The sequence below is a fragment of the Hylobates moloch genome, unplaced genomic scaffold (assembly GCF_009828535.3).
Source record: "Hylobates moloch isolate HMO894 unplaced genomic scaffold, HMol_V3 SCAFFOLD_12, whole genome shotgun sequence".
Lineage (NCBI taxonomy): Eukaryota > Metazoa > Chordata > Mammalia > Primates > Hylobatidae > Hylobates > Hylobates moloch.
In genome coordinates, this window is record NW_026652287.1 from 65,039,630 (window position 1) to 65,064,405 (window position 24,776).

Below are 24,776 nucleotides of genomic sequence, written 5' to 3' on the forward strand. Positions count from 1 at the left end.
TGTCTTTTTTTTCTTTTCTTTCTTCCTTTTGTATTGCCTTAGCAGATTCTTTTGAAATGGCAATATTTCTTCTTTACCCAATTTAAACATTGCTCACCTTGCCATATCCCCTTCTCCTCTGCAACCTTGGTAGAAATGCTTTTATGAAACTGTACTTTATAGTGAAGATTTGTGCCTTCTTGAAGAATATGAAAAGAAATATTCCTCTCTGCTATTACTCTGTCCGTAATACTGAGAGCATTGTGTATTACATGACACTCTGACTTCTTTACGAGAACCATAGAAGACATTTCTCTGCTCTGAGATCTGGCTTAAGGGCTACGTTATCTGGGGCCATAACAAGCATACAAATCTAAAATTGTGCCACAGAGAATAAAATGGCAGATACCAGAGACTGGGAAAGGTGGGTGAGGGGAGAGGGGGAGTGAAGAGAGGTTGGTTATGGGTACAAACATACAGTTAGATAGAAGAAATAAATTCCAATGCTTGATAGCAGACTAGGGTGACTATACTTAGCAAGAATATTACATATATTTCAAAGCAACTAGAAGAGAAGACTTGAAATGGTACAACACATAAAAATAATAAATAATCCAATTACCCTGACTTGATCATTACACATTCTTTCCATGTAACAAACACTCACATGTGCCCCATAAATATGTAAGTTTTGTGTCCATCTATCTATCAATCTATCTAGCTATCTAGCTAGCTATATCTCAATATAGCAATAAGAACAGAAAGAATTTTAGGCCTGGAGACATATAGTCTGGAATAGTGGATGAGAAGCTGAACCCTGTCAGTATTTTCTTTCTCACCTCTTTTTCACGCAGTTCCTCTATAAATAAATTTGAAAGAAATATTTTAAAGATTATCAGCCTGAAGAGATGCCAAAAAAGTAACATTCCCACAGACCTACACCTCTCGATATAGCCTGAATAGAAGTACCTCATGTAGTCTAACTTCTCCTGACAACTAGTTTGTTTTCGTATTTATGGTCTTTGGGCCTCCTAACCAACCATGGTTTCCTCTTTGAGGAATGAGGTTAGGACAAAAGGTGCCTAAGAGCATCTGCACACTTGTGAGAGATAAGTATATGGTCCACCTCTCACAAGTGTGCAGGAACTCATGTATGCCTTTTGTTCAATCCTCCTTCTTCCACCAATTTTATTGTCTACACTATTTCCTTTTGCCTCATTTTTCCTACTTACTTTATCTTGCCAGTGGTATACGTCTGCCTTACCTCCTTACGACTTCAACCTTTAAATTCTTGTTTAGAGGTGTTTTATTGCAGATACTATCCTCCTTTTCCTCCTTTGTCTTCTTCTTCCTTCCCATCTGCCTTCTGTCGTATGGTAACTTTACAACAGAAACAACAATGATTTCATGTCCCATAAAGTCACAGTTATTGGCCTTTCTATTTGTATTTTTTCTATTCCCTTTAACATTTCTGGCTTTTTTAATGCATATATTAGTACAGTTATCCATGTTAATAAATAGTGGTCATACATAGGACTATGTGCTCAAAAATGTCTAATGAAATGTGCAATTCAAATGGTTCAGAGATGACCAACCAAGATTATTGCAGCTGGTCCCTTTGTTTCAGACTAACTTCCCTACCACTCTATTATTCATCTGTTAGTTAATACAATTAAAGTGCTTAGAACAAAGTAAGTACTATATACCTTAGCTATGACTATTATCCTATTGCCAAACTTGACTTTCTGCCACCATCCTAATCTTCATTATCACAGATTTGGATTTTTACTTACTTAATAGCTTTAGATACATGAGTTGTTCCCATAGTGGGATCCCAATGTTGGTTCCCTGGCTCCTGGCCTGCTTTGCCAAGTCTATGTGATCACAGGCTGACAGGCCAGGCTCTCCCAGTTAGAAGAGAGGTTGCTGTGGTCCTACACTGCATCAAAAGTTGCATTCCCTCAGCCAAAGCCTTTCCCTTGATCCCTTCCAGTCATCAAGTCACCTCTCTACATCACACAACAGATCATGCCACACCCTACTGGAAGAAAATCTGTAGACATTAGACTATCTATGAAATTAAGTCCACATTCCCTTGGAAGGATCAGAATAACATATGCTGGAAAGCTGCTCTCTAGGATTTGTGGAGCTTTGTGTTCTATTTTGTCTGCTGAGAAAAAGGAAGGAGGGAGAGCAGCATAGTGTTACACTTTGGAGTCAGATGTCACAGATTCAAACCCCGTCCCTGTCACGTGAGATCTTACTGTCTCCAAGCCTCAGTTTCTGATCTGTAAAAGGGCATAATGATACCTGCCTCATAGAATTGTAAGATAACCCATGTACTATACTTGGGAACTGATAGGCTGTTTGTTTGTTTTTTGCTAGGCTCCCTCAAATCATGGTACCAATAGGTTTTTAATACAGGGTAGCACTTTTCATTTGTAACATTCTGACCTTTGAGAAAGTCTTCCACTAAACGGATATTTAACACATTCTACTTAGTGAGAATGTGAAATATTCTTGAAAGAAATAACAAGCTGAGACCTGACATAAATAGTGTTGCAAGTGGTGACAACAGAGAGCAGTATGGCATGGCTGGAGTACAGTCAGAGAGCTGGGAGGGAGGGCTGACACTGAAGAGCTAAGGTGGGGGCAGACAATGGAATAGTTTTGTTTTTTTATGATACTGGAAATATAACTACCACTAAATTGCAACCAACTTTATTTTCATAAGATAGCATGTGCAAAGATCACCTCCATACAACACTCAGAAAACTAAAGCAGCACCTTTATTTTATACATACAAACAGTATAAAATGTTTATTAGGTAAGAGCTGTGTTTTGTTTACAATATATTATATTGCTTCAAGCCAATGCAAAAAGTTCATACATTATATTCCCTATTTCATTGTGTTTAGAATATATTATATTGTTTAAATGCCACTACCACAGTGTAATTTTTTTAATACTGCATCTCTGGAATAATGGTAAGGTCAAAATATATTGTATTGAGGGTTTAAAAATTAACAGCAATTTTAAAAAATGTGACAAACATCTAAATATCTGACAATAAAATCTGAAATGCTGTAACTTCAACATTATTAACTGCTCCATCCAAATTCTTGTGACTTACGCATTTTTGCCCAATTTAACCTTTCTAATGTTTCCCTGCCCCCAGACACCATAAATGCATTGTAATTTTGAAAATATCTGCCAACTACACACTGAAAATTTTAACCTGATCAATTGACATAATATAAAATCTGTCCCAAAGCACTGCAACAAGAAAATCTATACCATCATGCTACAGACGTACTTGGAAAACTTAAAAGGAAGAGTAAATATCAGCTCAGTGATTTATAATGAAGCTAATAAAATTCAGGCCAGTATTCTTAAGTGTAATGAACATTATTTGAACATTCAACACATGAAAGGTTAACAAAGGCTATGAACTCGGTGTAACTTAAAACGTTTCAGATGTCGGAGTTCACCAGATGTAATTGGATTCAGGTGGATCCCGCCGTTCCTCGGCCTTTTTAAGTGAAGGCGTGTGCTGCCTGAGCTGGGCGCCTGCTGGCCTCAGGGCATGTATGAGGCTGGCTCCATACCCTGCAAAATTATTCACAGCTTAAAAGGAAAGAAACTACAAAACCAGGCTCTTCAGATTCATTATTAACTATTCAAATGAAATCCATTTTTGCCTTTTCAATCCAGAATGAAAAACCGCAATGACCACAAAAAGCTACCTGAATGAAGAGATCTCTGTTAAGAGCAACCCATTTTACGAAGTCCATGAAACCAGGTTTCCATTGGATTTCTCATTCCCTATATATTCTGGCCATGCAGAAACTCTTGATGCAAAATCTGGGTGAACGTGACTGAATGGAAGTATAGTCTCCATCCAAGGGCTGGTAAGGATCTAGCATTGAAATTTTGAATGCAGCTGCAGATTTGGTCGTTGATCCTTTTCACTGCACTGCAAACCTAACCTAGCTGATATTGATCCAGTTCAATATGACAACCCTACTCTTCATAAAGATCACATGATTGAGTGTGGCTATTGCACTTATAAGACAGGAATTTTGTAAAAATTAAGGACTTCCATTATATGTGTTAGGGAAAAGGTTAAGATTTGAACTGACTCTTCCTTATCAATGGAGATTTGTGTTTTGGTCAAGGTGGGCACCTGTTTCCAGATGGGTTGTAAATGGAAAGTGCTAAGTTACACAACTTCAGACCTCCCTTCTTCCTACTTGGGGTGATGCTCAGGGGCAGTGACTCATTTCTCATTTCCTAAAACTGATCCAAGGCAGCAAATTACATTGTAAAAAGCTGCCTCCATCTTCTTGTGCATCAGAGTTAAATTCAGCATTTATTTCTTCCTTGTGTTTTTAAATGCAAACATGCCATTAAGCAGCTACTGAGAACAGTATACTTTGTTCCTGAATGTGTTCCTTTGAATTGTCAGTATGTAGTCTAGTAGCTCGTGGAGTGGTCAAAACCTTAGCCAGCAATGAGCTGGCGTAAATCTCTACCATGCTGCTTGGCCTGTGACCCATGAAGCCCAAACCTTCCTGTTGGCGAGGGTGAGCCTATGCGGGGACGTCTGTCTCCAGTATCCTCCTCCCCACTATCATGCCTGGGTCCTTGGACCTCCCAACGTGTCATCCCACTGGGAGTATGTTCTTAGCAGAACTCTATGCCTCAGAGCTTCCTTGTCACCTCCCTCTAGTCAAAATAAATGCCCTTCTTTCAGCTCAATTATTTTAGCTAATGTACAAAATGGCTGGGTGACCTCTCCTGGAAAACACATTTGCATTTGAATCAAGCACCAGGTCATCTTCTTGGCATGCAATGCTTGGATTTGAAGGAGGCACACGGATGGCAGAAGCTTTCAGCAGCATAATCTCCAAGTGGGGGTGCTATTTGGAGGCTGGCAGACCTGTCAGGAGGGATCATCTACCACACGAGGGCCCATAACTTGCCTTCCCTTTGGAAGAATGGCTGGGTGCATCAGAAGTAACAGTGCCCTTGCGCTCCTGTCTTCATCACTTGTGGGGATCGCTGGGATCTGGATGTGAGTCTTAGAAGAACTTTGTAACTAAGACCTTGGATGTGTGGTCTGGACTAGGCTTGAAGATTTTTGAAAGTTATTTTGATCTGAGACAAGCCTCAGGGTTTGTCTCCAGTTGAGGGTGGCATAAGGGCTTCGGTTTACTCTTTTCCAAAATGGCACTAGAAATATTGAGTCTCCTACAGGTCTTTTAGTCCAGAGAAGATCTCCTTATCAGTATGCCCTAGCAGGGATACCATTCAACCATTCCCACTATGTGAGAAGTGATTTTCCACAGGAGCTGCACTGCTTATTAATCTGTGTCCACCTGAAGCCAATTTAATCAACCCTCCAGTTAATTCAGTGGGTGAAAAGCATCAAATCAGTGGCTTAGTGTAGTGATATGGTTTGGCTGTGTCCCCACCCAAATCTTATCTTGAATTAGAATCCCCGTGTGTCAAGGGAGACACCAGGTGGAGGTAATTGAATCATGGGGATGGTTCCCCTATGCTGTTCTCCTGATAGTGAGTGAGTTCTCACGAGATCTGACAGTTTTATAAGTGTTTGGCAAGCTCCTTCTATGCACATTCTCTCTCCTTCCACCTTATGAAGAAGGTACCTGCCTCCCTTTGCCTTCTGCCACGATTGTAAGTTTCCTGAGGCCTCCCTAGCCATATGGAAGTGTGAGTCAAACCTCTTTCCTTTATACATTACTCAGTCTCTGGAAGTTCTTTATAGCACCGTGAGAACAGACTAATACACGTAACCTAGACCAGACACCAACCTACCTTAAAGTAAACAGATGTATAACTACATATACACTTATTATAGATACATTAAACTAATACCATATGAACATTGTAAAATAGAAGCAAAACTTAGAAATTAGAAAAGACTACCATAAGTATATTAAATGTATATTTATATATAAATATAAATCAAATTTAAAATATAAAAAATATTTAAAAACTAGTATATTCTTTTAGCACCCCAATGGATAATTTCCACACTCACTGGGTTGCATGCACCAACCTTTGGAGACTACTGATCTAGGAAAACATCTGATATGTGAGTGATTTGTTCAATTTGTATCCATTACTTTGGAGACATAATATGGTAGACACACCTGGAATTTTGTGAATTTCCTTTTTTTTTTTTTTTTTTTTTTTGAGACAGGGTCTTGCTATGTTGCCCAGGCTGATCTCAAACTCCTGGATTCAAGAAATCCTCTTGCCTCAGCCTCCCAAGTAGCCTGGACTACAGGCATGTGCCACCACTCCCAGCTTGGAATCATGCTTTTGAAGAGTATGGTGTGTGACTGAAGTCTTCCTTTTTTCAAACTAAAGTGGACAGTGGGCCCATGCTTAGGAGACTGAGTTCTAGCTGCCAGAAGTGCTGAAACTGTGTTGTTTTGTTAATTTGCTAATTGACTGTCCCTCCCACTCCACAAGGCAGGGCCTTTTCTGTCTGTGCACTGGTGTGTTCCCAGTGCTTGGATTCATGCTTAGCACAGGAGAGACCACAATCAATACTGAATGAATTTAGCAAGTTTCATTGTGTGTCTAAAATAGGCCAGCTGTTTATCTACATAGCTAGCTCATTTTTGGTAGTAAATTTTGAAAAAATGCAACTCCATTATAACATCTCTCTCATAGATGCTTTATAAATCTTTTCTTTCCCTCAAAAGAACTCACTTACTTACTATTACCAATATGATTTAAATATTTTAAGAAGCAAAATGCTTCATGTTTTATAATGATACTTGACAAATCATGAATTATAAAATCAGAGGCAAGGAGATACTGATTCCACATTTGATTTAAAATCTTAATTTCATGTGTAATTTCTTCATAGTTAACATACTGTATTACTCCAAATCAACCTGTATTACTAATTTAGCCTAGAAAATACTTTTAATATTTTACAGATGTGATCTTTTACAAAGATGCATTACTCTTTACACACTAAAGCTTAGACTCTAAAGTTTAAAGAGGTGGAGGAAGTGTAGGGGAGAAGAGGCAGAGAAAAAGCTGCTTTTAATGAAATGGAAAGCAGGGCTGAGTTATAGGTTGACTATTAGCCTTTGAAGCCAAGAAACAGAAGTGAAAAGGCTGGCTCTTCTTCTGGTCTCCCACTCACTTTTATTTTTATTTTTTTCCTTGTTTACAACTTTTTATTTCTCCCACTCACTTTTATTGCAGTATCTTCCATGCCAACCTTCTTGACACTGGCATTTGTTGGGTTCATTGCAGGTTCCATGTGCACCACAGCCAGGCTCGCAGACAGCTAGAATCAAAGGAAATAAAAAGAGTATTTCCTGAGCTTTCCTTTTTCAACAGAATTACATAGTTGCTTTCCTTGCAATTCTTTAGAATGTATTAGTTTTGGCTTCATCCTCTAATTTTTTTTTCCTAAGTCAGTCTCCAGTCATAAGTTGGTTTTGGACTTTTTGTAAAGTCCTGAGAATGATCTTTAAGCATGATATTTTTCATTCGCAAAAGACATTCTTCATTCGCAAAAGACATTCAGTAGGATTTTGAAACTGCTGGAGCATGGAAGTTTATTTTCCTTAAGAAAACACCTGGCTGGGCACGGTGGCTCATGCCTGTAATCCCAACATTTTGGGAGGCTGAGGCAGGTGGATCACGAGGTCAGGAGTTCAAGACCAGCCTGGCCAAGGTGGTGAAACCCCATCTCTAGTAAAAAAATACGAAGATTGGCCAGGCGCGGTGGCAGGCACCTGTAGTCCCAGCTACTCGGGAGGCTGAGGCAGGAGAATCGCTTAAACCTGGGGGGCGGAGGTTTCAATGGGTCTAGATCGCGCCACTGCACTCCAGCCTGGGTGACAGAGTGAGACTCCGTCTCAAAAAACAAAACAAAACAAAGAAACCACCTTGTATTTAAAACATTCAGTTGCATGTGTGCGTATCCATTTTTTTACATGCACAGGTTTCATACAACACCTCTGGTCTACATAAGGAAGCATATATGTCAGTGAAGAAAGGTTAACTGTGATGCCCAGGCAACATGCAGTAGGCACAGAAGTATGTAGTGAGAGACCCCTGCTAGTTTAACGACCCAGTAGCCCAGATTGGCAATGTGTATGGGGTACTTACGCTTTGAACAGAGGTCTCCCTGGTAACCTTTGGAACACTTACATTTGCTTTTACCAATGCATTTACCTCCGTTTCGACAGGGTTGTGGGCATTTGCCTGAAAAAGAGAAGAATGCAGCTAAACAAGGAACCTGGTGCTTCATTCAGAGGTAATTACATTTTTCAAAGGAATTACAAGGCTTTGAGAGGATAAATGCTTTTAAGTGGCAATTTTCATTTATTTCAGATCTACTCTGGCTTTTATTTTGTTTCAGTTTTGTTTTTGGAACAGACAGGATAATATTTTTAACTTCTGCTTTTGGATTATAAATGTGTTGCCAAAATGCTGCATTTATATTCTTTTTTTTTTTTTTTTTTTTTTTTTTAAGTAAAGACGAGGTTTCATTCTGTTGGCCAGGCTAGTCTTGATCTCCTGACCTCAAGTGATCCGCCCGCCTTGGCCTCTCAAAGTGCTGGGATTACAAGCATGAGCCACCACGCCCAGCCCAATTACTTTTTAATAAACAGAATAATCTTTTAACTGACTCACAAATACTTGCTAAGATATACTTTACTAAAAGTTATGACATAAATGACCCTTTAAATAATCTTTTCACTGGGTATTGATTTTTGTTTTTTGGTTCTTTTTGAGACGGAATCTTACTATTTTGCCCAGGCTGGAGTGCAGTGGCAGGATCTCGGCTCACTGCATCCTCTGCCTCCCAGGTTCAAGTGATTCTCCTGCCTCATCCTCCAGGGTTGCTGGGAACACAGACTTGTGCCACCATGCCCGGCTAATTTTTGTATTTTTAGTAGACACAGGGTTTCACCTTCTTGGCCAAGCTGGTCTCGAACTCCCGACCTCAAGTGATCCTCCCACTTCAACCTCCCAAAATGCTGGGATTACAGGCATGAGCCACCGTGCCCGGCCAAGTGTTGATTTTTGAATGTCACTTTTTCTGAAAGTAAGTCTATACCTTTACCTGATGACAGTCTTAGCCTAGGATTCCCCAGAAAGCAGGACCTGCATGCAGCTAGTTTATCTGGGGAAGTGATTGCAGGAAACAGGAATGGGGGAATGGGAGGGTTGAAACGGCAGGAAGGAAGGAAAGGCAACACAAAAGTGTGTTTGTGGGTGGAAAGCAGGAGTATGGGGCTGCTAAGTCAAGGTGCAGTGGCAACGACTGGTGTGCAAGGCTGGCCAAGAGGCTGTGAGATGTGACACAAAAGGTGCCCAATATCACAGCAATGCATTTTCCTGGAATGCCTTAGGTCCATAATGATACTTTGTAATTTCTTTTATCTCTTTTCTCAGTGAGTATTACGAATGCTTTTCACAGATCTTTGAGTCACAGAATTTTAGAGCTCGAGTAAGGCCCTAGGTGTAAAAATCATGTAATAAATTTCTCACTTCTTTCTCCAGAGGCTATTTATTATCCCTCTGCAATCTAGAATTTGCTATCCTAAGTCCTAGTTTTTGAAGAAGTGGAAGATAAGGTACTTTTTACCTAGAGCTGAAACTACATCCTATGCCTGGCATAAGATGTTTTGAAGACAGCAAGTAGCCCGTAGATTTTGGTAGTGGAGGAGTTTGGATTGCTTTTGTTGTTCTTTTTCTTTTATTTTTATTCACTTTAGCAGAACACTCATTACAAAGGCTTCTGGGTACATAAGGAGAAGTAATGAAAATTTATCCTAAACCAACCCGCCTTTCACTCTCTAAGCCCTTCTTTTTATTGCCAAAGAAAGCTGTGAAAGAAGTCAACCCCCATATATTTTACTGACAAGTGCTATTCTTGACAAACAAGAAGTAAATTCTTTATGAAAATCATTCTACTAAAAACACTTTATCTTTTTATTTACCTAAAAGGACTTTCTTCATATATAAGTAGACCAAAGCAGTATTTAGTCATTGTGGAGACAATATAGACATAACAATATTGGGATGTTAGGGTCTCTCACAAACCTGGAATGCCGTTAGACATTGAGGTTTCCCTGCATAGAGGTGTTCCAGAAACAGGTATTAAAACAAACTTAATAACAGAATATCACCTCTTCATTGACCAAAAGAGGGTCCCTTTTTTTGCCAGGTTTGAATACAAGAATACCATTTACTGTTTAGTTAAGATCTCAACTCTCACCCAAAAGAAGGAATATCTAACTCCAAATTTCCATTTGCATCAAATAAATACCTGACCCCAACATATACACAAAATTAGGTCATATCACAGTACTCTGCAAGGCACCAGGTTTTTTTCAAGTGAGCAAGGTATAGGATGATAATTATATGGCAGAAAAGACAGAGTACTCATATGTGAACTACTTGGTGAGCCCAAATTTTCTCCTCCTCTGTAAGGAGTGAAGTTGGTAACTGGGATAATGCAGAAAATGACTGGTGGAGATAATCCTTTCATCGACTTCACGAGGTTTTTTGTTTTCATGGCAACAGGGAAGTGAGGATCCTTAGATTCACCGCAGTCAGGAAGGAGGACATTCTCTCCTGGCTATTACACAACAGAAATGTGACTGCAGGAGATGTTAGACATTCGAAAGCTATTACTAGTTCAAAGACTATAGGAGCCAAAATTCATGAAGCTCTGATTGTTTTAAAATTCAGAATCCTGGAAATATCTTTAATATGAACTTCTTCTTCCTGAAAATAGTTTGCAACCAAATTCTACCCATTGAATAGTGGAAAACTGAGTCAGCTTGAGAGATGGCACATTTTTACTTAAAGAGACTAAGCCCTGGCTGGGCATGGTGGCTCTCGCCTGTAATCCCAGCACTTTGGAAGGCTGAGGCGAGCAGATCACTGGAGGCCAGGAGTTCAAGACCAGCCTGGCCAATATGGTGAAATTCTGTCTCTACTAAAAATGTAAAAATATTAGCCAAGTGTGGTGGCGGGCACCTGTAATCTCAGCTACTCGGGAGGCTGTGGCAGAAGAATTGCTTGAACCTGGAAGGCGGAGGTTGCAGAGAGCCAAGATGGTGCCACTGCACTCCAGCCTGGGTGACAGAGCTAGACTCCATCTCAAAAAAAGAAAAAAAAAATAGACTAAGCCCTGCCTAAAGACAAACAGATTTGACTAAGTTTCAGCTGGTGGCATTTTTACTATAACCAATGGATGAGTCCTTGTAAGAACAATGAAATAAGGTATTGACAAAATAAAGACATTAAATTTCTTCTACCTATGCAACTGTAGGATAACTTAAATTATCAGTTTAATGAAGTGACAGTTTAATGAAGAAAACAGATAAAAGGGTTTTTAAGTGCCAACAATTGTCATCTCTGGGTTTTAGGATTATAGGTGATTTTTAATTGTTTTCTCCAATATTCTAAAATTTTTTAACAGAGAACATTTTATATTGAGAACTTTTATAAGAAGAACCCACTCAGTTATTTTTAAAATCCTTTTCTAATAATCCTTGCATTACAAAAGGATTATAAATAATTTGCGTAGTCTTTTTAACTGAAGGTTCATTAAAGATTCTTGGGAAATCCATGAGTCTTAGATAACAAGATGCATGTACACACCATCCATCCAGATACCTCTAACCATAGTTTTGTTAACCTACAAGCATATCTCACGATCAACTCGGAATAAAGTTTGAGATGGTATCATTCTTTTTTAAATTTTTTTTTGTTTTTGAGATGGAGTTCTGCTCTTGTCTCCTAGGCTGGAGTGCAGGGCTCGACCTTGGCTCACTGCAACCTGTGCCTCCAGGGTTCAAGCAATTCTTTTGCCTCAGCCTCCTGAGTAGCTAGGACTACAGGTGTCTGACACCACGCCTGGCTAATTTTTGTTTTAGTCTTAGAGATGGGGGTTTGCCACGATGGCCAGGCTGGTCTCTAACTCCTGACCTCAGGTGATCCGCCTGCTTCAGCCTCTCAAAGTGCTGGGATTATAGGCGTGAGCCACTGCACCCAGGTGAGATGGCATCATTCTTGATAGAGGTCAGGAGAAATGAAAATAAAGATGACATCAGAATATACATTTCATTTAAAAAAACAAAAAACAAACAGCCAGCAATGAGTGCTGGTGAGGATGTGGAGAAACTGGAACCCTCATACACTGCTGGTGGGAATGTAAAATGATGCAACTGCTTTGGAAAACAGTCTGGTAGTTCCTCAAAAAAGTTGTTACCACGTGACCCAGCAATTCCACCCCCCAGGTAAATATTCCGAAGAAATGGAAACGTCCACACAAACATCTCGCACACAGACTTTCATAGCTGTATTATTCATAATAGCCCCAAAGTGGAAACAACCCAAATGTCCAATGGCTGATAAATAAACAAAATGTGGTAAATCCATAAAATGGAATATTATTTGGCAATAAAAAGGAATAATGCAGTGATATATGCTACACCATGGGTAAGCATTGAAAACATTAGAATGAACCCAGGTGAAAGAAGCCACACAAGAAATGCCATATCTTATATGATTCCATTTATGTGAAATGTTAAGAATAAGCAAGTCTAGAGACAGAAAGTAGCTTAGTGGTTGCCAGGGTCTAGAGGGAAAGGGGAAGGGGAGGTGACTGCTAATAGGTACAGACTTTCTTTTGGGGATGATAACATGTTCTGGAATTTGATAGAGGTGATGGCTACACAATCTTGTGAATAACCTGAATGGTACATTTTAAAATGTTGAGTTTTATACGATTGTGGCTTATATCTTAATTAAAAATAAGAATACGTAATTCAACTATACTTTTTTGTTTCTGTACCTTTGGAGACACTTTTCAACTCAAGACCCATTTCCATAGTTTCCTAGTAATGTAGTTCCCATGATAGAAACAGGAAACTTCCGCAAAGGTTTTGGATAAAACTTGAAGTAGGGCCAATCAGGAGCTTTCAAAGACTCACATTTTTTGATGCAGTAAAACAAAAAACCAAGAATACAAAACATTGTCTCTGCCAATAGAAGATTCATAAACCTAAGGACATGAAAGGGCATATTTACATGAAGGAATATGAGCCTTTGGACAAAGATTCATAACCATGAACCAAGTAAGTGTGCAGAGTCTGAAGTAAGTATGGGTGAAAATTGAGGGGAGTTAGTTCAGAGATATCTTTATCCGGGAAGGGTAATTAATAAGAATAGAAACCACACCCAGACAATTAATTACATGTTCTGTGGAAACTTTAGAGGTATTTCATCTGAACCCTATAAAAATGGTTACTTCATCCACTACTCATTAAAGTACAAAAACCCACAAATAAATTAGAGGTTGAAAGTTCAAACAGGAACTTAGTCTTATTCAACTTTCAATCTACAATACGCTACTATATACACTACTGTATACACTGTTCGGCTGTACCAAACAGTGGTATTTTACAGATACAGCTGGAAATGAAACACAGACCAAGTTTCCCTCAATCAACATTTCAAGAAAGGCAGGGACACAGGACCCTTAGTGGACAGGCTGACCTTCCTTTTGCTCTTTCTTGAGCATGTGCTTTGGTGCTATCTTTTCTTCTGGATTGTAAGGCAATCAAGGAGGGAGTTATCTCATTTCTGAGTTAAAGAGAGAGGCTACATGACTTGCTGAGAGCTACATGGCTGGTCAATGGCGGAGCCTGGACAAGCAGTTTGGAATATTGATTCCGAAAACAATGATAAGCTACCACATTTCAACCTTTACTTTTTTAACTTTTGTGTATTGAAGTATGACAAACATATAGTAAAGGGATAATGTGTACCAATCTTAAGTTTACAGTTCAGATATTTTTATTTACATAAACAGATGTGTGGCACTTCAGCAATCAAGATACTTAGCATTCCATAAAGTTCCTTTTGCTCCAGCTGTGATTCTCGTTTCTACCATCATCCATTAGTTTCACCTATTCTTGAACTTCAAAAAGATGGGATCATGCAGTAGGTAATTTTTTGTGTCTGGTTACTTTCACTTAGTATCTGTGTGGTTCATTCACGTTGCTGTGTGTGCTATTATTTCATTCTTTTTTTATTGCTATGCACCTTTTTTTTTCTCCTTTTTCTTGAGTCTACCTTTTTCTCTTAGATGGGTTGTTAGGCTCAGTCTAGGATATCTGGCAGTGAGTGGCAGGGGAAACAGGTAGGTAGGTAAACAGATCCCAGCTGTCCCAGAGCTCTGATCTACATTTCCAGTCTGAAGCTATGGGTCCCACATAATGAGGAGGGGACAAAATGACTAACAGAAAACAATGCAACTGCTGAATAATCCAAACCCAGACATAACCGAGTCAGAGAGCATTTCTTCTGAGTCCTCCGAGGTGAGCTGTGTCACTCTTTGCCCCACCTTCAGCCAAAATGCATGGCAGCTGAATCTAGCAAAAAGAAACCACTGGCCTAAGATCTTAGACAAGTTATTCATTCTCTCTGGGCTTCTGACTCCTCCTTGATAAAATGAAGGGGTTATATGGGGTTTCTAAGTTCTCTCCAAGTCAAAAGAAGGCAGAAAGTCAATACTCACTTATTTCACACTGCTCTCCCTCTAGTCCTGGAGGGCAAATACATTTTCCAGGGTAGAAACAGGTCCCTCCGTTAAAGCAGGTGGTTGAGCAGTTTGCTGTTAGAATGAGTAACAGGGGTGTTGCATTAGACAGTAGGTTAAATCCAACACAAATTTCACTTACAGTGAGGTGCTATTTTTTAGGCATCTGCTACTTGCCCATTTCCTGACTTAATAAAATAAGCTGCTTTACAAATACAAAAGTTGTAACCAATTGCTTGCCTATGTGCAGACTCCAGAACATAATAGGAGACCACACACATCATATACTACCCACCAGTAGGAGTTTCCATCTCAGTGAAGAAAGGCACAGTAAAAAAATTAGCTTTTTAATTTTCTTATACATAGCTATGCCCTTAAAAGGAGAAGAATGGTATAAACCTAAGGTTTTTTTTTTTTTTGTAAACATCAGTTTGGAGGATAAAGGAAGAGTGAAAAGGAGAAGACTTACTTTGGAATAGATAAAAGAGAAGTCATAAATATCAGGACCTGACAAATAAAAAAGCAACTTTCTTTCAGGACAAGATGAACAGATATTTATCTTAATGAGATTGTTTTTTAAAAAATAGACTTTTATGACTTTTGGAGAAAAGAGTAACTGTATTCAGAAAAAGACTGTGGGCCCGGGTGAGATCCCATAGGTAGGAGTGTGGCCACAGCAGGGACCAGAGGATGATGAAGTTGGCTGTATCATAGTGGGAGCCCAGTAGCCAGATTATCCAGGTAGTAATCACACTTCGTGATTCATCCTAAACCCTCTCTCACAGTGTCGGTTTCTGGAGTTTCACTGCTCACTAGCACCTAAAATAGAGGGAGGATGGAGAAATGGAGAGAAGAGGAGAGGAAATATCTAAAAATAGACAAGTTGGCTCATTCTATAAAGGAAATTAAAATGAGAGCTTGGATTTTTAGCAATTCCAGTTATATGACCTATTTGTTCTTGTCCCATATAAAATTGGCCAAAATTGGCTATAGATGAACAAAAGCTAAAGTAAGCTTCCAGTATGAAAATCAGAAAAGAAATCCAAAAGTTCTAAGTGTATGCTTTCTTTGTGGGAAAAAAAAAAAGTCCACAAAGTAAAATATTCTATGAGTATCGTGCTTCTTAAATGATAAATTGTGTTTAAAATCACAAAGATCTCCCAGTTTAAGGAAGTGCTGTACTCAGTTTGGCAAATCAAAACTTTTTGTTTGTTTGTTTTTGTTTTTTTTTTGAGACGAGTCTCGCTCTGTCACCCAGGCTGCAGTGCAGTGGCACAATCTCGGCTCACTGCAAGCTCCGCCTCCCAGGTTCACGCCATTCTCCTGCCTCAGCCTCTCCAAGTAGTTGGAACTACAGGCGCCCGCCACCAGGCCCGGCTAATTTTTTTGTGTGTGTATTTTTAGTAGAGACGGGGTTTCACCGTGGTCTCGATCTCCTGACCTCGTGATCCGCCTGCCTCGGCCTCCCAAAGTGCTGGGATTACAAGCGTGAGCCACCACTCCCGGCCTGGTTTGTTTGTTTTTTAAAAGAGACAGGGTCTTGCTCTGTCTCCCAGGCTGGAGTGCAGTGGCACAATCGTAGCTCACTGCAGCCTTAAACCCCTGGGCATAAGGGATCTTCCTGCCTCAGCCTCCCAGATGGCTGGGAGTAAAGGTGTACACTACCATGCCTGGTTAAGTTTTGAATTTTTTTTGTACAGATGGAGTCTTGCTACATTGTCCACACAGGTCACAAAAAAATCAAGCCTCTTAACGTGGAAGGGAGCTGTAGCATTTTGGTATAGGATTTAGGATTTAGGAGAACCACCTCTTGGGGCCTCCTTTTTGCTGCAGTATTGCTAAGGCTGGACAGTTGTTTTTGTAAGTGTGTCCTGTCTCCTCACTTCTGTTTCTCTGGGAGATAGAAGGGAATGATGAGATCAGTGCTCTGGAAAACTTTGGGATCAGTACCCACTTGGCCCATGCCCCATGGGCACTGCCCAATTACTGATGTGTAGAATGCAATGAACCTGGTAGCTTCATAGAAAGCTGTAGAATTCAGCAAAGTTGGTTACATAATTTGGCCACACTCTTAGTACTTGTATGCTATTGTATTGTCATGAGCAAGCTTCTCTGTATTTCTGTTGTGCAATGATTCTTGATTAGAAAAACGAGCAGCTAGAGACACGAAGTATCTTTCTCTAGGGCTGAGGCCCCACTGGCCAATACTAAACTCCTGAGGTCCTAAAAGTTGTGATGTCCACATCACACAAAAAATGCTCGTCCCAAGGGCCAATGAAAGTTATTCTTTAATATTTGTTCAAATACATAGTGCTGATGTCTAGTTCCATAGTAGTAATTAAATCATTTTTCAGAGCCTCCACATATTCCCTCCTGGAGAATAAAAGCATCATTTTGTTGAGGTAGAAAATTTTTTTTTTAATATTCCCAGATCTCCAGTGAGACCAAGTGGAATTTCAACAGACTTTATAAAAGAATAAAAAAATTACTGGAGTCTGATGAGTAGGAAAATCTTTCATTTGAAAGATAAAATATTATAAAATATAGTATGTACTGGAATATATATAGATATATTACTTTAACAGTGACCATGTGGTGTTTGTGACACTACAGCACTAGAAAAACACTGCAATTGACACTCCATTATGCAAACCACACCAACAATGGCCACGCCTACATAAGAAGGTCTCACAAATGGTCTCTTGTGAATATATGAGTTCTTCAACTAAATCTCTGGAGGATTTGCTTTATTTATTAATAATTTTGAGGCAATAAGAGTTTAATTCTCCTCTAAAATGCCCAGTTTTAAAATAGCAGAGATACTGAATGCTAAATTTAGACAAAGAGATTCACAATAATGAATTTTACTCATTGGCTGTTAATTCTTATTAGAGTAATTAGTGCTTAATCTTTATGAAAACACATGTTAAAAATGATTTTTAATCCAATACTATAGTTTTAAAAGTCCACTTTAAAAAAGGCAGAAATGCTTTCACATATTATCTCAATATAGTTATAATATATAGCTCATGGCTGAGGGATAGGAGGGTCAATGGCTTAATTACAAGTCTAGAGATAGAAAAAGCATGGTCCACAGAGAGATCAAGTTGCCTGCCCAGGTTCAGAGTCACTCGTGGAAGAACTGAGGGCTGAATTAGGTAGCCTGGGCGGCAACATGGTACAGTGCAGGATATGAATTTGGGTCAACCTACTCAAGTTCCATAAACCTCACTTTGCTTATCTAGGAGTGAGATGGATAATACTTTACATATCTCAAAAGATGTTCAGAGTAAAATCACATAACTGTATGAAAGTACTTTGTACATCATAAAAGAGTAAACAACCGTAAGTTATTCTGACTCATACTGAAGGCTCTTTCCTTTAGCTTTCCTTTAAAAACAACAACAACAAAAAACTGCTCATGGCAATCTTACTTGGTACTAACTGAGTGATCACTAAAGAGACACTTTTCAAGAATAAAATTTATTATTCTATCTTAACTCATATGTTTATTGACCAAAAAATGCTCTATTCATACAATTAGCATTTTTAACACAAAGATAACTTCATTAAATATACAAATTTCACAGCATAGTCTTTATTTTTTTTCCACTTAAAAGATGTGAACTGGGCAAAATAAACAAGTCTCTTGTAAAGAGTATGAATCATTCAGCAATTTTAGGGCCAAGTTTGAATCCACTTACTAAGAGTAAAATCCAGCTGTGTTGCTGCAATGTTAAGAAGGAAGAACCTGATCTCTCTCGGATGTGATTTGTGAGCAGAGTATTGAATCGGGAGTCAGTAAACTTCTAGGTTAGGCAATGTAGAGCAGGTTGTTTAATTTTAGCCTCAGAAGCTCACCCACAAAACCGATTTAGGACATACTAAAATTCCATGTGGCACAGACCAGCTAATTGTTCACAAAAATTTGCACTCCCGTCACATAATATGAGATGTCAGTGGGAGACAGCTGTCCAGCCAGGGGCAACATTTCTTCTGCCTGAAACCAGGTAGGACCATGAGGCTAATTCCTACCTATGGAATAGGTGTGGAAGTTTTATGGGTAAATTCTGGGCCAGGGCTTTTAAATTTTTTAATTAATTTATTTATTTTTAGCAGTGCTTACTTCAGTCCTTCTCTGCCTATTGGCTGGATCTAGAGAATTCCAAAGCTCTAGGCAGGACACAGATAGATGGTGCCTGGGCTCCTGAGTCATTGCATGGAGAAGAGCTGCCCTGCCCACTGACCAGGCAAAATGCACTGGAGCATTCTGTGAATGAAAATAAACTTTTGCTATTATGCTACATTAAAATTGGGATTTCAGTTACTATAGCAGCCATCTTTACCCTAAGCCATACACTCTCAGAGCTGTTACGAAGAGTGAGGACATGTAAAGTAACTTATTCTAATCAAACATTTTAAAAGTAAAAATAACTTTCTTCTTAAAAAGAAACTGTTACCTTTGTCACAGTTCACTCCATAGAATCCAGGTGGGCAGATGCAGAAACCAGGAGTCACACAAAGTCCACCATTCATACATCGTGGGGTGCAAAGGGCTTATAGGGAGAGAGAACCCTGATTAAGGCCAAACGGTATTTTGGAGCAGGACCATTTTGAAATGTCAGTAATACAACAGGTCTACATTTTCAAGCTTTGTGGTTGACTCTAAAATGATTACTCTTCAGAGATACAAGTTTGCTATAATAATATTTTTGTGGTATAAATTATGCTATTTTTCAATTTCTCAGCCAATTTCTTAGAGATGACTTTTGGATTGGTTCCATTTGAATACTTGAATAAATTTTCCCCAGAATCATTTTGACTAAGATGTGGTCTTCTTAAAACTGTTAAATATTTTCACTTTGCCCCATTTCCTTAATCTTCTAATTCCAACATAAATGCAAAGAAGAAAAATAAGAAAATATTCTTCTTTCTTACTTATTTTAAAATTATTTTTTAGCTATCTCTCACAGGATATTCTTATTTCTTGAAGATGAAAACTATTTTGCTTACTCAGATAAGCTCTTAGTATTTAAACATCTTATGATTAATATTCATTTCCTTGCTTATATCTTTTTCATATATTTTAAAAAATTAATTTCCCTGAAATTGAGGTACTTACTACACAAATTCTTTTCATCCACTTTTTTGCCTTATCATAACTTCATAAGTCAGATATACTCTTAGTTGTGAATCAAGCTACTTTTAATTGGAACAATTTCAGATCAGTGGTGATACTAGCTTTTTAAACCCAACTTAAGAGGAGGAAAAAACCCTCAAAATTTTCATAAGATTGTGCCAAAGTACAGTGGCTGTATTTGTGAAGCGGGATGAGTTGGGGGAGATGGCCAGGAATGGCCACAGAAAGTGGAGGCATTGTGCCAAAGTTTTCTGCCCCTATGACCAGAAAAATAATTTCAAGTGTTAAAAATCCACATGGGGCTCCTGCATGACATCCATGTTCATTAGGAAGGGCGTAAGGGAAGTCGGCTCTGTGTCTTACCTTTCTCACAGTGAGGTCCGTGAAACCCATCAGGACACTCGCAGATGCGTCTTTCATTACAAAAGCCTCCATTTCGGCATCCGCCTGGGCACTCAGCTTCACCAGAGAGAAACAAAGCTTATATGGACACCCTTGAAATCATGTTGGGTGAATCACAGCCAGCGTGAGACAGTGGTGTTCATTTCTGTTTTAGCCCACCAATTAATCATAATTGATCAAATATCAGTACTTCCAACTCATTCGCTCGATATCACTTGGATTTCACTAAATCTGCTGCAGAGTAAGATTTTGCCTCCCTTATTGCCAACAGTAGGGGGCTCATGGAAGAAGGTAAGGCAAATTTTATTCTGCCTTCATCTCCTGTTACGGAGTGTGAATTGTTAAATTCACACTGCAATTGAATGAATGGTATTGCCTTTCCCCTTTCAGAGGGTAAGATGACTTATGGGTACATCTTTAGAGCACTGAAAGATGCCAGAGCTTAAATTCTGAGCTAGAAAAGCTTGCATGGGGATGCGAAAGGAGCCGGGCCTTTATACTTAAATGGGCATCTGGGGTGTGGTGGGGAGGTACTGAATGAGGCCTTGACCTGGTAGGGATCACTGGCATGAGGTGGTACCCTGTCCTCCGTGGATATGAGCAGGATCAGGCTTTCATTAGGGGTTATACTAGTGTTGCCTTTGACAAGTGGGAAGTGCTGGTAATGACGATCCACCTTGCCCTGAGCAAACAGAGCAAGAAAGGGGGAAATTCATGATCACGGGTGAGATACACTGGGACTCCCAATGACTGTGTTGGAGGAGTGGAGAGGGAGGAAGAAAAGGTGTTTTGAAAAGCTTCCTATTCCTAATATTAAAAGTGGGGTCAAGGTCAGAGAAAGTCTATCTTAGTACTGTTGCTAAACCCTGTGCTTATTATCTCCTCCTTCCGTTGCTGTAATTATACAGCCATCATCCCAAAAACCATGTGTGTATGTGTATGTATGTGTGTGTGTGTATAGATATAAATATTTGGCCCAAATCACACCTAAAGCCTTTACAATATGTCTTCTCTTGAATCACCATCGGTGCTTACCTTGTTGACATGTTTTAAAGAAGATAGCATTTTGAGGTGTCTGGAGAATGGTGTTGCCTTCAGAATTCATAACAATCACATTCACTTCAAATGCTGCCACCCCATCCTGTTTTCCAAGACATGGGAAACCAACTTGAACAACTAAAAGAAAAAAAGAGAAAGTGTGGAGAAACAGTTAATCTAGTGGATTCTAGTTTTACAGAAATCTTAGGAAGAGAGTCAAAGGACAAAGCAAAAATGTTGACATGTTGTGGATTTCCTTGTATCTCCATTGGAGTAGGAAATGTATTTTGAGCATCTGGGCTCCACAGAAGTTGAGCATCATGTCAGGTGAAGAAAGAATGAATGACTCTAATTTTTACCTCATTAATATGGAATTGGGGATATTCTGTTCATAGTCTGGACTTGTACTATCTTAAATATTTTCCCTGGAAATTAAAGATGGAAAGAAGAATCATAAAGTGGTTAATTATAAGTGGTTAATTATACGTCGGCGTAGCATGGGAAGAACAAAAAGACAAACAAAAATAAATAAAAAGTGGTTGATTCGGGGAAGAAACTTTGTGGCATCTTCATCAGCCTCCATATAATCCAAAAAGGGCTAGAAATCAGCATTTCATAATCCCTTAAATAAAGCCCAATGAGCAATACCCCACTGGTTTATGTTTACTATGTGTATGTGAAAGTGACAAAATATCTTCTTTGAAAATATTTTACGACTCAGACTAGAGTTCAGTCATTGAACTGAGTTAATGAAGTTAATATTTTCTCAGGCTGTTTGTTAATAAGAAGTGTCCATATCTCAGGCATCTAGAGAGTTTGATGTGATGAAATAATCTCATGAATAGGGTTATATCTAACGGTTTATGTTCTTAAAGAGAAACTTCTCTTTCTTGTGAGTCTAATGATCACTTGGCCTGTGCAAGTGTTGACAATGAAGTCACAAAGCAGGGATTGGGAACTGAAGACATTGCTGTACAAAGAGGGAAGGAGGGCACCCATTGTGGGATACCCACAAGTCACTGGGTGAAAATGGGGCAAATCAGACGTGATCATTTGCTGAGAAGCTGATTATGTATATTTACAACATCCACTGGGTTATTACAACATATCCACTGGGTAAGACTGACCTAGCAGATCCACCAGACTCTTGTTTTTCCTTGTTAATATAAAGAAATATTGCTAATGGGTATACATGTGATTTTTTGCTTCATTTTATTTCTGCATGGCAGGTTATGGTTTCTGCCAAGCTTGTGCAAATTGTATCAAGCTAAGACAAATCTTTTCTTTTAGAGTGTCGATAAACTTTCTCCCTAGGTTTGTAGGAATAAATGAGCTGGAAATTGGTCTGCCCTTTTCTGTAAAGCGTTGCACACAAGCTGGTCATATAATTCCTTAATGTGCTTTGGGCAGCCCCAAAACTCCTCTCACAGCTCTGGCATTGTCAGTGTTCATTGCTGTCGTACTCAAAATTACATGGACTTCCATTTCCAGCTCCCCTGAAACTTGAGATTTTAACATTGCAAATCATTATGATGAAAAGGAAACACAGATATTTTAACAGAAATAAAAAGAAAAAACAAAAAAGATTGTGTCTAAAGTTCTAAAGTAAAATTATCTCTATTGAAAACCTTGGCTTAATGAAATCTCATATATAAAAATGCCAATTTACAAAACATTTATGAATGGAGATTTCTATTTCAGAAAGAAGCCAAGGAATTGACAAGTAATTTCTTTACATTGTATGTACTTATACTTCGTTCAACTATAAAAGTTTACTCTTCTTATGACTCTTTTACATGGACAGGTAGGCCAATAATTGCCTTGAGGCATAAAAAGATGGAAAAACCTGAACGGATACTTAAAGATAGAACTTATAGAATCTTCCTCACTGCACGCCATCATCCAAACTTTATTATTTTCCAGGTGTATCTTTTTTCTGAACCACATTCAGCCTCTCCTTTGCAGCCCACTTGATTCTTTTAAAAAGGCCCTTCAGTTTTATTTTGGCTTCCAAAATCTTGGTATGGAAGAGAAGATGCTTATCAGTAAACTCATCTTCATTTCTGCTTGCCAGCATTATCAAATTTCAAAATGTATCTTGGATGTTAAATATCAAAAACTGTCTTATTAAGTTTGTAGGAAATTTAGTTAAGAACAGTTATTAGTTCTTCCACATCTTCAGATGTGCTAAAAGACCGTTTACAAATCCGATTAAATTATGACTACATGTTCACAAGCTCTGGTTGTCAGTTGTCAGGGGATGCTTCTAGAGGGCTTAGAGTGCTCACATAAAAGTGTGTGGTTTGCAGCCGGGTGCAGTGGCTCACTCCTGTAATCTCAGCACTTTGGGAGGCTGAGGCGGGTGCATCACTTGAGATCAGGAGTTAGAGACCAGCCTGGCCAACATGGTGAAACCCGTGTCTACTAAAAGTAAAAAAATTAGCCGGTGTGTTGGCATATATCCATAATCCCAGCTACTTGTGAGGCTGAGGCATGAGAATCACTTGAACTCAGGAGACAGAGGTTGCAATGAGCCAAGATAGAGCCACTGCAGTCCAGCCTGGGCAACAGAGCAAGACCCTGTCAAAAAAAAAAAAAAAGGAAAGAAAGAAAAGCATGTGGTTTGCTAACATAACCTTTAAGTCAATTAAAGTAAGGATATGTTCACAGAGTTCCTAGGCCTGTGGTGATGCTAGAAGATATGGCTTTCCATCATTGCAGGGAACAAAAGTGAGGTTACAAAATCTGATGAAAGTTTTACAATAGAAAAACTGCAAGCAATTTTGGCAGATAACTAAAGATGTAGTATCTTAATTTTCTTAGTAAACCAAAAGAAATGATATCCCTAAAAATTATTTTACTAAAGTTATATTCAATTACTGTTATAACTGATATGAAATATTTTCCTTCTTATATTTTTTAAAGACCTAATATACTCTAGGCTTGCAATTTTTGCTAATTTTATTTGTGCATAATAATACTAGCCTTTAAATTCAGCTTCAAGTTAAAAATGAACACATTGAAGATCCCATCAGCCCAGGTATGTAAGTTTTACCTGCACATTTCTGCCTCTTCAGAAATAGAAGGCAGTAAGCACAGTTATGATCTGAACCCTACTGCAGAATGATTTGTAAAGAACTAGGAAATAAAGTTTAGAATTAGGGAGGTACCTAGCTTATAATTTCAATGAATTATTATTTTTTTCACTGAGGACATCTTGAGCCAGATCAACAATTAATTTTTAATGTAAAACAAGAAATTACAGAAAGATGTGATAAGCCATACCATTACACTTGCCCACTCTTCAATTTTTTTTTTTTTTTTTTCTTTTTTATTATACTTTAGGTTTTTAGGGTACATGTGCACAATGTGACAATGTGCAGGTTTGTTACATATGTATCCATGTGCCATGTTGATTTCCTGCACCCATTAACTCGTCCTTTAGCATTAGGTGTATCTCCTAATGCTGTCCCTCCCCCCTCCCCCCACCCCACAACAGTCCCGGGAGTGTGATGTTCCCCTTCCTGTGTCCATGAGTTCTCATTGTTCAATTCCCACCTATGAGTGAGAACATGCGGTGTTTGGTTTTTT

General features: G+C 38.8%; 1 protein-coding gene across 1 annotated transcript in view; it reads right to left on the reverse strand.

The window, feature by feature from the left end:
* Positions 1-2,724: 2,724 nt before the first annotated feature.
* WIF1 (WNT inhibitory factor 1) overlaps positions 2,725-24,776 on the reverse strand; it is an 80,596-nt gene continuing 58,544 nt past the window's right edge. The window contains exons 4-10 of the mRNA XM_032170655.2: positions 21,183-21,323; positions 20,109-20,204; positions 19,066-19,161; positions 14,585-14,680; positions 8,149-8,244; positions 7,223-7,318; positions 2,725-3,588 (exon numbers count right to left, since the gene is read on the reverse strand). Of these exons, the coding sequence (XP_032026546.1) occupies positions 3,467-3,588; positions 7,223-7,318; positions 8,149-8,244; positions 14,585-14,680; positions 19,066-19,161; positions 20,109-20,204; positions 21,183-21,323 (743 nt within the window). The 3' untranslated portion in view covers positions 2,725-3,466. The remainder of the gene's footprint in view (positions 3,589-7,222; positions 7,319-8,148; positions 8,245-14,584; positions 14,681-19,065; positions 19,162-20,108; positions 20,205-21,182; positions 21,324-24,776) is intronic.